Genomic DNA, 12,171 nt, shown 5'->3' with positions numbered 1-12,171 from the left:
ATTAAATTCTGGTATCCTCGGAATATCGGGATACCGTTAATCTCGAACACTGAGTGGTAAAGTGCTTGCCTGATGCACAATTGTCTAGAATCGATCTCCATTGGTGGATATATTGGACTATTTCTCGTTCCAGCCAGTGCACCACGACTGGTATATCAAAGGCCTTGGTATGTGTTATTCTGTCTGTGAGATGGTGCATATAAAACATCCCTTGCCACTAATGGTTTCCACTCTAAGACTATATGTCAAAATGACCAAATGCTTGACATCCAATAGCCAATGATTAATAATTCAATGTGCTCTAGTGGTGTCGATAACTTTAACTCTTTTTTTTATTTAAACATATAAAGGAAGGTGCACTAAACCCAAGAATGCAGTTGCATTTGTTCGTAGGGCATTGGATGGATTGGAGAAAAAAACCCTGCACATATACACACACACACACGCAATCAGTCGATATCTGACCCAGTAAACCCTCCATGCCATGGAAATCTTTGTTGTCCCCCCCCCCACCCCAATTAAAGAAGCACCACTATAGGTCAAATTCCACCAAACATCTGACAAACAACAGATACTATGTGTTGTCAAAACTCATTCCTAAATATTTTATTACCAAGAGAGAGAGAAATGTTTTATTTAACGACGCACTTAATACATTTTATTTACGGTTATATGGCATCAGACATATGGTTAAGGACCACACAGATATTGAAACAGGAAACCCGCTGCCGCCACTTCATGGGCTATTCTTTTCGATTAGCAGCAAGGGATCTTTTATATGCACCATCCCACAGAAAGGGTAGTACATACCACAGTCCTTTGATATGTCAGTCATGGTGCACTGGCTGGAACGAGAAATAGCCCAATGGGCCCACCGACGGGGATCGATCCTAGACCGACCGCACATCGAGCGAGCGCTGTAGCACTGGGCTACGTCCTGCCCCATTTTATTACCAAAACCAAAAGGAAAAATAGATACAGTGGAAACCCTCTAAACCGGACACCCATAGTTTTGAGGGGTATTGTGTTTAGAAAAGTTCTGTTCTGTACTGATATTTGAAAAGGGACAGTGAAAAATGTCTCACTGTATATATAAAATTTTTAAATAAGTGGCTCCACCTGTAGCAGATCGGTGAGATAACTCTTGACGTCCACCCTCAACATCTTCCATTTCTTACTCTTCATCGTCGGAGCTTGCTGCACCTGCACCAAGGGAGGTAACTGTAGGAGATTCTGAATGACAGGGGCCATCTGAACCAGGCACATCTTCACAACAGCATTAAACACTGGAAAACAGAAAGTGGAGTAAAATAAGCAAACTAATAAAAAGTTTATTTTTGAGACTGTAGGGGGCGGGACGTAGCCCAGTGGTAAAGCATTCGCTTGATGTGCGGTCGGTCTGGGATCAATTTCCGTCAGTAGACCCATTGGGCTATTTCTCGGTCCAGCCAGTGCACCACGACTGATACATCAAAGGCTGTGGTATGTGCTATCCTGTCTATGGGATGGTGAATTTAAAAGATCCATATCTACTAATGGAAAAAAGGTTTTCTCTCTTAAGACTACAGGGCTTCTAGATTATGGTAGCCCCATTCCCATGGCTAGTGATATTCAATGTTGGGCTAGTAAATAACTACTATCTCCATGCCCGATGGCTAGTGAAAACAAAAAGGGTAAAATGCTGCATTTAAGTCTATTTGTAAATGTGAATATCTTGCCCCTTCCTCTCCTCAAATCTAATGGGGTTTTAAGCTCTATCTGCTTCTCTAGGTGACATATCCAGTTATTCCTAGTATTAAAATTGTATTTACTTAAAGTAGGGCTAGTGAATTTTTAATCATGGCCAGTAAATTTTTTAAATCACCGATCCCATGGCTAGTGGATTTTAATAACTGTTCTAGAAGCCCTGGACTATAAGTCAAAATGACCAAATGTTTGACATCCAGTAGCCAATGATTAATAAATAAATGGGCTCTAGTGGTGTCATTAAACAAAACCCACACGTTTTTTACTCTTACAGTAATTAGGTAGTACAGTGAAACTCCTCTAAACTGGACACCCTCGGGACCAAGTAAATTGTCCGGTATTAAGAGGTATCCAGTTTGGAGAGGTTCTGTTATTTACTGATATTTAGAAAGGGACCGTGAAAAACGTCCAGTTTTAAGGGAATTTCCTTGAAAATTATTAAAAAGTGGTCAATTTAAGGAATCTTTTATTAGCCAAAAACTAAATGTGGTATACTTTGTATAAAAATTGGGGTCCAACTAGTCCATTGCTAAATTAACCATTTGCTAATTTTTATACAAAGTGGCTACAACATTTAAGTAACAGGTCAATATTTTTTCTTTCTTTTAATTAGCCACTTTTTCATAATTTTCATGGAAATACACTACACTTGTGATAATTGATTCAAACAAAATCCATTCCAAGGGCCAGGTAAAATGTTTGCTAGATGCGCAGTCGGACTAGGATTGATCAACATCGGTGGGCCCAGTGGACTATTTCTCGTTCCAGCCAGTGCACCACGACTGGTATATCAAAGGCCATGGTATGTCAGGGCTAGCTCTGCCACACGCCAAATTCGCCAATTGCGAATTTTATTTTGATTTGGCGAAAACATTCCATGTAATAATTGGTATTTTGTTGAAAAAATAACACTGGATTTAGCATATATGCAATTTGGCAAATTGTTTTGCTCACCCAGAGCTAGCCCTGTATGTGATAGCCTACCTGTGGGATGAAAAAAAAGAGGTTATTTTGTTTAACACCACCACTAGAGCACATTAATTAATTAATTAATTAATCATCAGCTAGCCAGTGGGATGATGCATATAAAATATTCCTTGCTACTAACGGAAAAAAAATGTAGCAGGTTTCCTCACCAAATGTTTTACATCCAATGACCAATGATTAAGAAAATCAATGTGCTCTAGTGGTGTTGTTAAACAAAACAAACAAACAAAATGATTTCCTGCATGAGCTATGAACAATTAGCAAATGGCTAATATTGCAATGGCCTGGGTGAGCCCTTCTGTAACACCAAACATTACCTTCACTTCCGACGACTTGGAAACTGATGACTGCATCCGATTCACTCGCTTGGTGGACAGCAGCCTTAAACGCCGACACTGCCTCTCTGAAAACCTGGGTGGTCGGCTTATTCTGTCAGAAACACAAACAAAATAAACACAGATTAGTGGTTTTCCTGGAAATGTGGTAGATACGGTAGACTAAACACTTTTGGGCAGGGAAATGTTTTTTTCGGAATTGCGTCACATTTTGCTATGCAAGTTTCAGGGATCGCTACACAATTTTTAAACATTAGACCGTAGTTGCTAATCAATTTTCAATTGAGGACTGTCTATTAATACCTCTAAAAGTTGAGTCCAATGTGCAACCATTTTGAGAGTAACCATCTTGCCTTTCTTCTTTGGTTTGATTTCCTCCTTCTCCACATCAGAATCGGTATCATCATCATCACTGATGTCACCCGCAACCTACAACATAATGTTAATCATTCAGCAAAAAACATGTTGTAAGATTATACCTGTCATATCTTGAAAAATTTAAATAAAATGTTTAGCTACACTAAGATCAGTATTTCAATAATTTGTTAAAACCAAAGAAACCACACTGTGTCCACAACAGACCTACACTTAAGTACCACACTTAATGGGAGGAAAATAAACTGGATTATTCATTCAATCATCGTCACTTATTTTCGTGCTTTTATCTAATTAAGGTTCAAGTACGCTGTCCTGGGCCAGCGCTTCTAGATTATGGTAGCCCCACTCCCATGGCTAGTGATAATCAATGTTGGGCTAGTAAATAACTACTATTGCCATGCCCTACAGCTAATGAAAACAAAACAAGAGTCAAATGTTGCAGTTAAGTCTATTTTGTAAATATGAATATCCTGATGCCACCCCAACCCCCAATGTTAGTGTTTTTAATCTCTATCTCCCTCTTTAGGTGACATATCTGATTTATTAGTATTATTTATTAAAATTATATTAACTCAATGTGAAGTAAGCCTAGTTAATATTTAATCATGGCTAGTAAATTTTAAAAATCACTGATCCCATTTCTAGTGGATTTTTTTTAAATTCTAGAAGCCCTGCCTGGGCACACTACTCGGCTATCTGAGCTGTCTGTCGTGGACAGTGGGTTAGTTGTTAGTGGTTAGTGACAGAGAAGAAGGTGTAATGGTCTTACACCTACCCACCGAGTCATTAAAACTCGCTCTGGGTGGGAGCCGGTACCTGGCTGCGAACTCAGTACCTACCAGCCTTATGTCTGATGGCTTAACCACGACACCACTGAGGCCGGTAAACTAGATTATCTCCCAGACATAATTATTTGAAATCTTGAAGTTGACTCAAACTGTATAGTATATGTGCTCCATAAAACCATGACCAAAAATACTTAACCACTCTGTTGTCTTTAAGTTTTAAGTACAATGACCCAAGCAGTAATTAACTTTTTGTTTGTTAGTCTTCCCAGGCGACGTTATGATTCTTTTATCTCAACTGTCTTTATATCCTTATTTTGTCAGTCCTCCCAGTCAGTTTATCTTGAGATGTGATTCAATCTTTGAACTGTTTTTATCCTACTGATTTTAAAGGCTGAACTCCTGTTTTTATGTTTAGTTTTCTCCTGACGATGTCAACTTTAAACTTGTGTTTTTAAACAGAGATATTACTTTTATTATAAGTACAATTCCACAATAATTAACATTGTCAGTCTGGAATTTCACCACAACAATAACAGTAAATGCTGTGGTTGCCCGCCTTACTTGTCTTTGTGCCCCAAAAATCGGTGACAAGAAAAATATCATGGTGCCCTGTCTGGTTTAGCACCATACCCTTCCCATATATTCCACGGTGAGAGAGTAAAATTGTTATTGGTAATATGGTAAACGGCATCCATGCCTGGTGCTTATAAACCTTTTAGAGTCTAGACTTGAGACTCTAATAAGAGTCTGAGATGTCAACGTCATGGCAATGCGATACAAATTGTGTGTGTGTGACGTCATTTGAGATTGAGTCTGGACCCTTAAAAGTTTTATAAGCAGGGGCCCGTATCCAACAAACAGCATCTAGGCTATAGCCCAAGGCACCAGAATGAAAGAAAGAAGTGTTTTATTTAACGACGCACTCAACACATTTTATTTACGGTTATATGGCATCAGACATATGGTTAAGGACCACACAGATTTTTTTAGAGGAAACCCGCTGTCGCCACATAGGCTACTCTTTTTACGACAGGCAGCAAGGGATCTTTTATTTGCGCTTCCCACAGGCAGGATAACACAAACCATGGCCTTTGTTGAACCAGTTATGGATCACTGGTCGGTGCAAGTGGTTTTACACCTACCCATTGAGCTTTGCGGAGCACTCACTCAGGGTTTGGAGTCGGTATCTGGATTAAAAATTCCATGCCTCGACTGGGATCCGAACCCAGTACCTACCAGCCTGTAGACCGATGGCCTGCCACGACGCCACCGAGGCCGGTCGCACCAGAATGAAATCATTTTTGTTTGAGAAAACTTGATAGAAAGTAAGTTGCCTTTGTGGCCCTCTTTTAAAGAAAAGTTTACACTGGTGCCCCTCCAACTTACTTTGGTGCACTAACTTCTGCTATTAAGCCAAAGGTAACACCTGCTGTATCCCCAAATATTAAATTTTAAGGGTTCGACAGATCCACTAGCCCTTGCTCCTGGTTAGTGAATTTTTGGTCTGTGCTTGTGAAAATCAACAACTGTATTACTATAATACACAGCCCAACAGCCAAAGCTTCTGTGAGAGCTAGTGACTTTCTCAAGCATCGTCAAACAATGCAAAATTTGTTGGGCTCACCCAAATCTACTCCTCAACGATCTGAGTGTTTAAGAAATATTCAGAAAGTCACTAGCCCTCACAGAAGCTTTAGCTAGTCTCTATGTATGCTGGAAATACAGTTGATAATTTACACTAGGCCAGACCACAAATTCACTAGCTGGAACCAAAGGCTAGTGGATTTTGTCGAACCCTGTCTATGGTTGATGGTAATACAGTTGGTAATTTACACTAGGCCAGACCACAAATTCACTAGCCAGGAACAAGGGCTAGTGGATTTTGTCGAACCCGGTCTATGGTTGATGGTAATACAATTGATAATTTACACTAGGCCAGACCACAAATTCACTAGCTGGAACCAAGGGCTAGTGGATTTTGTCGAACCCTGTCTATGGTTGATGGCAATACAGTTGATAATTTACACTAGGCCAGACCACAAATTCACTAGCCAGGAAGAAGGGCTAGTGGATTTTGTCGAACCCTGTCTATGGTTGATGGTAATACAGTTGATAATTTACACTACGCCAGACCACAAATTCACTAGCTGGAACCAAGGGCTAGTGGATTTTGTCGAACCCTGTCTAGGGTTGATGGCAATACAGTTGATAATTTACACTAGGCCAGACCACAAATTCACTAGTCGGAACCAAAGGCTAGTGGATTTTGTCGAACCCTGTCTATGGTTGATGGCAATACAGTTGATAATTTACACTATCTCAGACCCCAAATTCACTAGTCGGAACCAAGGGCTAGTGGATTTTGTTGAACCCTGTCTATGGTTGATGGCAATACAGTTGATAATTTACACTATCTCAGACCCCAAATTCACTAGTCGGAACCAAAGACTAGTGTATTTTGTTGAACCCTAACTGCGACTGACCTCTAGTTTCTCTGGCAGTTTGTGAAAATCACTTCCATCTTCTTCGTCCGAACTGTCATCGCTAGACTGGCCCAGCAGTTCTTTCTCCAAGTCGTAAGAATCTTTACTGGCACTTCCGTCACTAACTAATGCATCATCACCGCCATCATCGTCTAGATCATCATCATCATCATCAGTCACATCATCATCAGGGTCAGATTCATGAAACTCCAGCAGACTTTTATCTTCTTTTTGTAAAAATTCATAAAATTCCGGGTCTTGTTCTTTGAGTTTGGCTAGAGACGTTTTCATTTTTGATGACTTTGTTTTCTTGTCCAGTTTTGCATTTTCTTTGTTGCTTTTGGGGTTTTTCTTTGCAATGCTAGAAGTGAAAATAAAAAGTAAATACATGAAGAGTTTTATTACAAAACGCAATAAACGCCATGTTAAAAAGCATTATGCGAACACCACTCAGACACTGTTCACATGTAGACAAACACCAGTTCAATTTTACTTTTAGCAAACCGTGATACGATTGTCTCAGGATATATCAAAGATTGCAGAGAAACTGAAGTGGCGTTTATGGTGGTTTGGGATAAAATGTTTTTAGGATTGGGTGTGTATAGTGGCGTTTATCGCATTTTGCGATGAAACTCTTCATATGCATGACTAGTGTATGTATTGGATCACAATACCATATGTAACCAAAAATAATAAACCGTGTAACAATTTTTTTAAACTATTTACCGAATATGGATTTTAAGCGAAATTACAGCGAGATATGCAGGGCTAACTCTGGCACTTGCCAAATTCGACAATTGCTAATTTTGAAAGCAGCTGGCGAATTTTATTTCAATTTGGCGAAAAAAATTCATGTAATAATTGACTTTTTGTTACAAAATGGCTGTTAATTTTTGGAATTTTTCAAGTTTAATAGATAATATGGCGAAATATTTTTCTCACCCAGAGCTAGCCCTGGTATGTTATATTTATCGTGCATAAAGCCAAAACAAGGGTGCTAAAGATGACTGCTGTCGACCTTAGATAACACGAATTAGAGCTATAACGATACTTGGGTCATGATACAATACGTATCCAGATACTTGGGTCACGATACATATCCAAATAAATGGGTTGCGATACGATACGTATCCCGATACTTGGTTTGTGATACAATACGTATTGCGATACTTAACTTTTCATATCAATCATCGATAATTAAAGTGTTTAGTTCAGGTTTATTAAACATGATAACTTTAATCAAAAGTTAAGACATGACACAAGCTGTATTACAGGATAGTTTTATTGTCACCTGAAATGTTGGGGAATTCCAGCAACTGAACGTCGAAATTATGTTTTCATTGCTCTGCTGTGTATGTTTGTAAGTTTGTACATTTCTGCTTCAAATTTTTTACCAAAAATTATTAAAACATGAATGTATCGTATTATATCGCGATACAGCTGTCCTGAATCGATGTATCATATTGTGGCACAATCGTATCGCGATACAATACTGTATCGCTACAGCTCTAGCATGTATGATACGACGTCACAAATTCATAGATGATTTGGAGTACTCATTTGCTCACACAGAGCTAGCCCTATTAAAGGGATATTCCTGAGTTTGCTGCATTGTAAGATAGTTCCGACTAATAAAATATTTCTACGATTAAACTTACATATTAAATATATTTTCTTGTTTAGAATATTAGTGTCTGTATATTCAATGTGTTTCTGGTCGTCTTAATATTTGTAAGAAGCCGAAACTGGATTTTGTCTTCAAATAATTTCGTACATAAAGAAAAAATATATTTTAGGAAATAAAATTAAATTTAACCTATTACAAATATTAGATTGATCATAAACATGTTTAATATACAACCACTAATATTTTATGCAGAAAAATATATTTGATATGTAATTACAATCGTTAAAAAGTCTTTGTGAGTCGATAACATCTTAAAAATTGCAGCAAACTCAGGGATTCCCAGTCTGGAGCTCCTCGCTGTAAGACATGTTTGTTTCGCTTGTGCACACTGCATGTGCTTTCACGGCTCGACTTGGGGATCCTTCACTTTGTTGTTTTTATCAGCGAAGTGAAGTTTTCTACTGGGATGTATGCGGCCATTGGAACTGATTGAACGCTGGAACGCTTCTCGTTTACACAGTCTGCACCACCAGGTTGGATTCTTTTTTAGCGAGATTCCTTCGTTCAAAAGTTGATGTCGAAATTACTTCTTTTTTTTTTAAATATTATTAAATAGTCCGATCCTCTCTTTTTTCTCTTATTTATTTTTGGACTGTCCTTCTAAAATGCTCCAAATTATATAAATTTTCGACCGAGCAGTCAATTCTTTTTATTTTTGGCTTGTAACTATTTCTTCTTTTTTTTAATTCTATTAACTTTTTTACTAATTGCTATTTTCAAAATTCTGCAACAATACCCCTCCCCCTCCATCCCAAATTTTCAACAATACCCCTCCCCCTCCATCCCGAGTCAGGCCACCGATCTTATCTAATTTCTTTTTGACCACACTATCTAATTTAGTGACCAAATTTAATGAGTAGAATTTTCTTTATTAATTATATTAATTAGAGATGCGCATCAAAATGTTAAAGGCCCACTATTTAATTTTTGGATGTAAATTTCAAAATTGTCAGCTGAATTTTTTTTTTCTGTCCCGGGACAAGACCCTGGCTCAGAGACAGGCCCCGGGATGGACATGCTCGAAACTCTAGTGGTATATGAGCATGTAAAAATTATTCGCACTCGCAAACTCAGGAATGTTCCTTTAACAGAACAATGTGGGGAAAAAAACTGTTTCAAATGCTGATTTTAATCAAACATACATTTCATTACTAGTCTTCATTTTCTTGCTTAGTTTTTCCTTTTGTTTTTTGCTGACTGCCGACAATTCAGACAGAGATGAACTGTCCGTATCCAGTCCGGCAGCCATGAACTCATCGACACTCATGTCCACCAGCTTCCTGAAATATAGAAAAACATAATAAAAAACCAGAACTTCAGTTCAGTTAAAGAAAAAGAAAGAAATGTTTTATTTAACGACGCATTCAACACATTGTATTTACGGTTATATGGAGTCGGACATATTAATGGTTACGGACCACACAGATATTGAGAAAGGAAACCCGCTGTCGCCACTTCATGGGCTACTCTTTTCGATTAACAGCAAGGGATCTTTTATATGCACCATCCCAGACAGGGTAGTACATACCACGGCCTTTCATATACCAGTTGTGGTGCTCTGGCTGGAATGAGAAATAGCCCAATGGGCTCAATTCAGTTAGGGTTATTTTCCCTTGCGCGTGCTGTAACCTCACCGTGGTGCAGAGGTGTAACATTCTCTTTCAGAATGGCCAATACAGCACAAATTGAAATTTTTAGTAAAAGTCAGTATCTATCTGTGATATTTGTGTTTTTGCACAGTTCTTTACACTGTGTTTTTTTTTAAATCTTGAATTTTTATATTGATGTTGATCATCATTTTATTTGTTTGCATTACCATGGTTTGACGCCCAATGGCCGATGTGTTTTTCGTGCTGGGGTGTCGTTAAACATTCATTCATTCCATTGCACAACTGGAATGAAACTTTTCTGTCTTAAAAAGCCTGCTTTATTTTTGAGGTGGGACATAGCCCAGTGGTAAAGCTCTCTTCTGATGAACAGTTAGTCTAGGAATTGATCCCCCATGGATGTACCCATTGGGTAGCAAGGGATCTTTTATATGCACCATCCCAGACACAGGATAGTACTTGCTGCAGTCTTTGATATATACCAGTCGTTTTGCACTGGCTGCAACGAGAAATAGCTATTACTTGTTTTTAACTGAAACAAGATACCTACTTAGACAACTCTTTTTAAAAAGCAGCACGGGATCTTTTATATGGGGCGGTCTGTAGCACAGTGGTAAAACGCTCTCATTATGTGCAGTCATTTTAGAATTAATCCCCATAAGGGAGCCCATTGGGCTATTTTTCATTCCACCCAGCTCACCACAACTAGTATATCAAAGGATGTGGTATGTAATATCCTGTCTGTGGGATGGTGCATATATATAGAAGATCCCTTGCTACTAATGGAAAAATGTAGCTGGTTTCCTTCCTAAGACTATGTCAGAATTACCAAATGTTTGACATCCAATAGCCGACGATTAATAAATCAGTGTGCTCTAGTGGTGTAGTTAAACAAAAAACAAGATTTTATACCACTTTACCATAGGTAGGACAGTACATACATGTACTATGTACAGCCTTTGATGTTGGCTACCAGTTAAAATGGGGAGAAACCGAGTTCATTATTCTACAATGCAAACCCCTCCCCCCTCCCCTCCCTACTGGTGGTTACGAAATATCATATCTTTGGGATTTAAAAAAATCTGTATTGTATTTGTATATTCACTCTACAATAAGCAAAAAAAGAGAGAGAGACATCATTTTTGTTAATAATGTTGTTCCTAAATTAGTAGATATGCAGGGCTTCTAGATTATGGTAGCCCCACTCCCATGGCAGATGGCTAGTGATATTCAATGTTGGGCTAGTGAATTTCTTTTGTCAAATGTTGCAGTTAAGTCCATTTTATAAATATGAATATCCTGCCCCTACCCCATCCCCCCAATGTTAGTTTTTTTAAAACTCTATCTCCCTCTTTAAGTGACATCCGATTATCACTAGTATTATTTAGTAAAATGTATTAAAGTAGGGCTAGTGAATATTTAATCGTGGCTAGTAAATTTTTTACGTAACTGTTCCCATGGCTAGTGAATTTTATAAAAATTCTAGAAGCCCTGAAATATGTCACATGGTTGTATAAAACATACGGTGTACATTTTTAAAATTGTTAATGTCACGGTTTTTGATCCCACGAGCCAACGAGGTTGTTTACTCAAATAATAAAACAGATTCATAATAACTATCGTCAATTATTTACACTTATAAAAGGATTAAACCGCCCTATTAATTGTATGCTGTATCATGTGTAAGTTAGCAAAAGATGAGTCTTAAAATAAAAGTGATACCGTTTAGTTTTCGCCATGCTTTCTGTGGTGTTAAAGAGAGGAAGTGACATCAGAAAGTCTTAATTTAGCACAGGAATTCGTAAACTTCCGCTAATGAGACGAAGCGTCGTTCGGATTATTTCGGCCCACAAGGAAATAGAATCCGTATTTGGTCGAACAGTTCCGAAATGTTCCGATTAGGTTTCATGTCCTTCCTGAAAAACATTCGGAACTCTTCGGCCAAACTAGCACCTCAAATAAATAAATTAGATGATATTCGTCTTTTGATGATATTCGTCTCCTCCTACCCCCGTCAATTGAAATTCAGTATATTATTCCGTATCCAGTACATATTCGAACAATAAAAAATACTTCGTTATAGAATCGGGGGGGGGGGGGGGGGGGGGGGGGGGGGTTACCCTGATTAGTAAAGCGCTCGACTGATGCGCGGTCGGTCTA

At 38.4% G+C, this 12,171-nt stretch overlaps 1 protein-coding gene across 1 annotated transcript in view; it reads right to left on the bottom strand.

Annotated features, from left to right (window-relative positions):
- LOC121389964 (nucleolar complex protein 2 homolog) overlaps nucleotides 1-11,782 on the bottom strand; it is a 214,504-nt gene extending 202,722 nt beyond the window's left edge. Inside the window, 6 exon segments of the mRNA XM_041521642.1 lie at nucleotides 1,120-1,286; nucleotides 3,051-3,162; nucleotides 3,372-3,497; nucleotides 6,718-7,078; nucleotides 9,547-9,684; nucleotides 11,734-11,782. Coding sequence (XP_041377576.1) covers nucleotides 1,120-1,286; nucleotides 3,051-3,162; nucleotides 3,372-3,497; nucleotides 6,718-7,078; nucleotides 9,547-9,684; nucleotides 11,734-11,750 — 921 coding nt within the window. The 5' untranslated portion in view covers nucleotides 11,751-11,782.
- Nucleotides 11,783-12,171: the final 389 nt, after the last annotated feature.

The sequence above is a fragment of the Gigantopelta aegis genome, chromosome 15 (genome assembly GCF_016097555.1).
Source record: "Gigantopelta aegis isolate Gae_Host chromosome 15, Gae_host_genome, whole genome shotgun sequence".
In the NCBI taxonomy this organism is placed as follows: Eukaryota; Metazoa; Mollusca; class Gastropoda; order Neomphalida; family Peltospiridae; genus Gigantopelta; species Gigantopelta aegis.
This window is presented reverse-complemented; position numbering and strand designations above follow the sequence as displayed.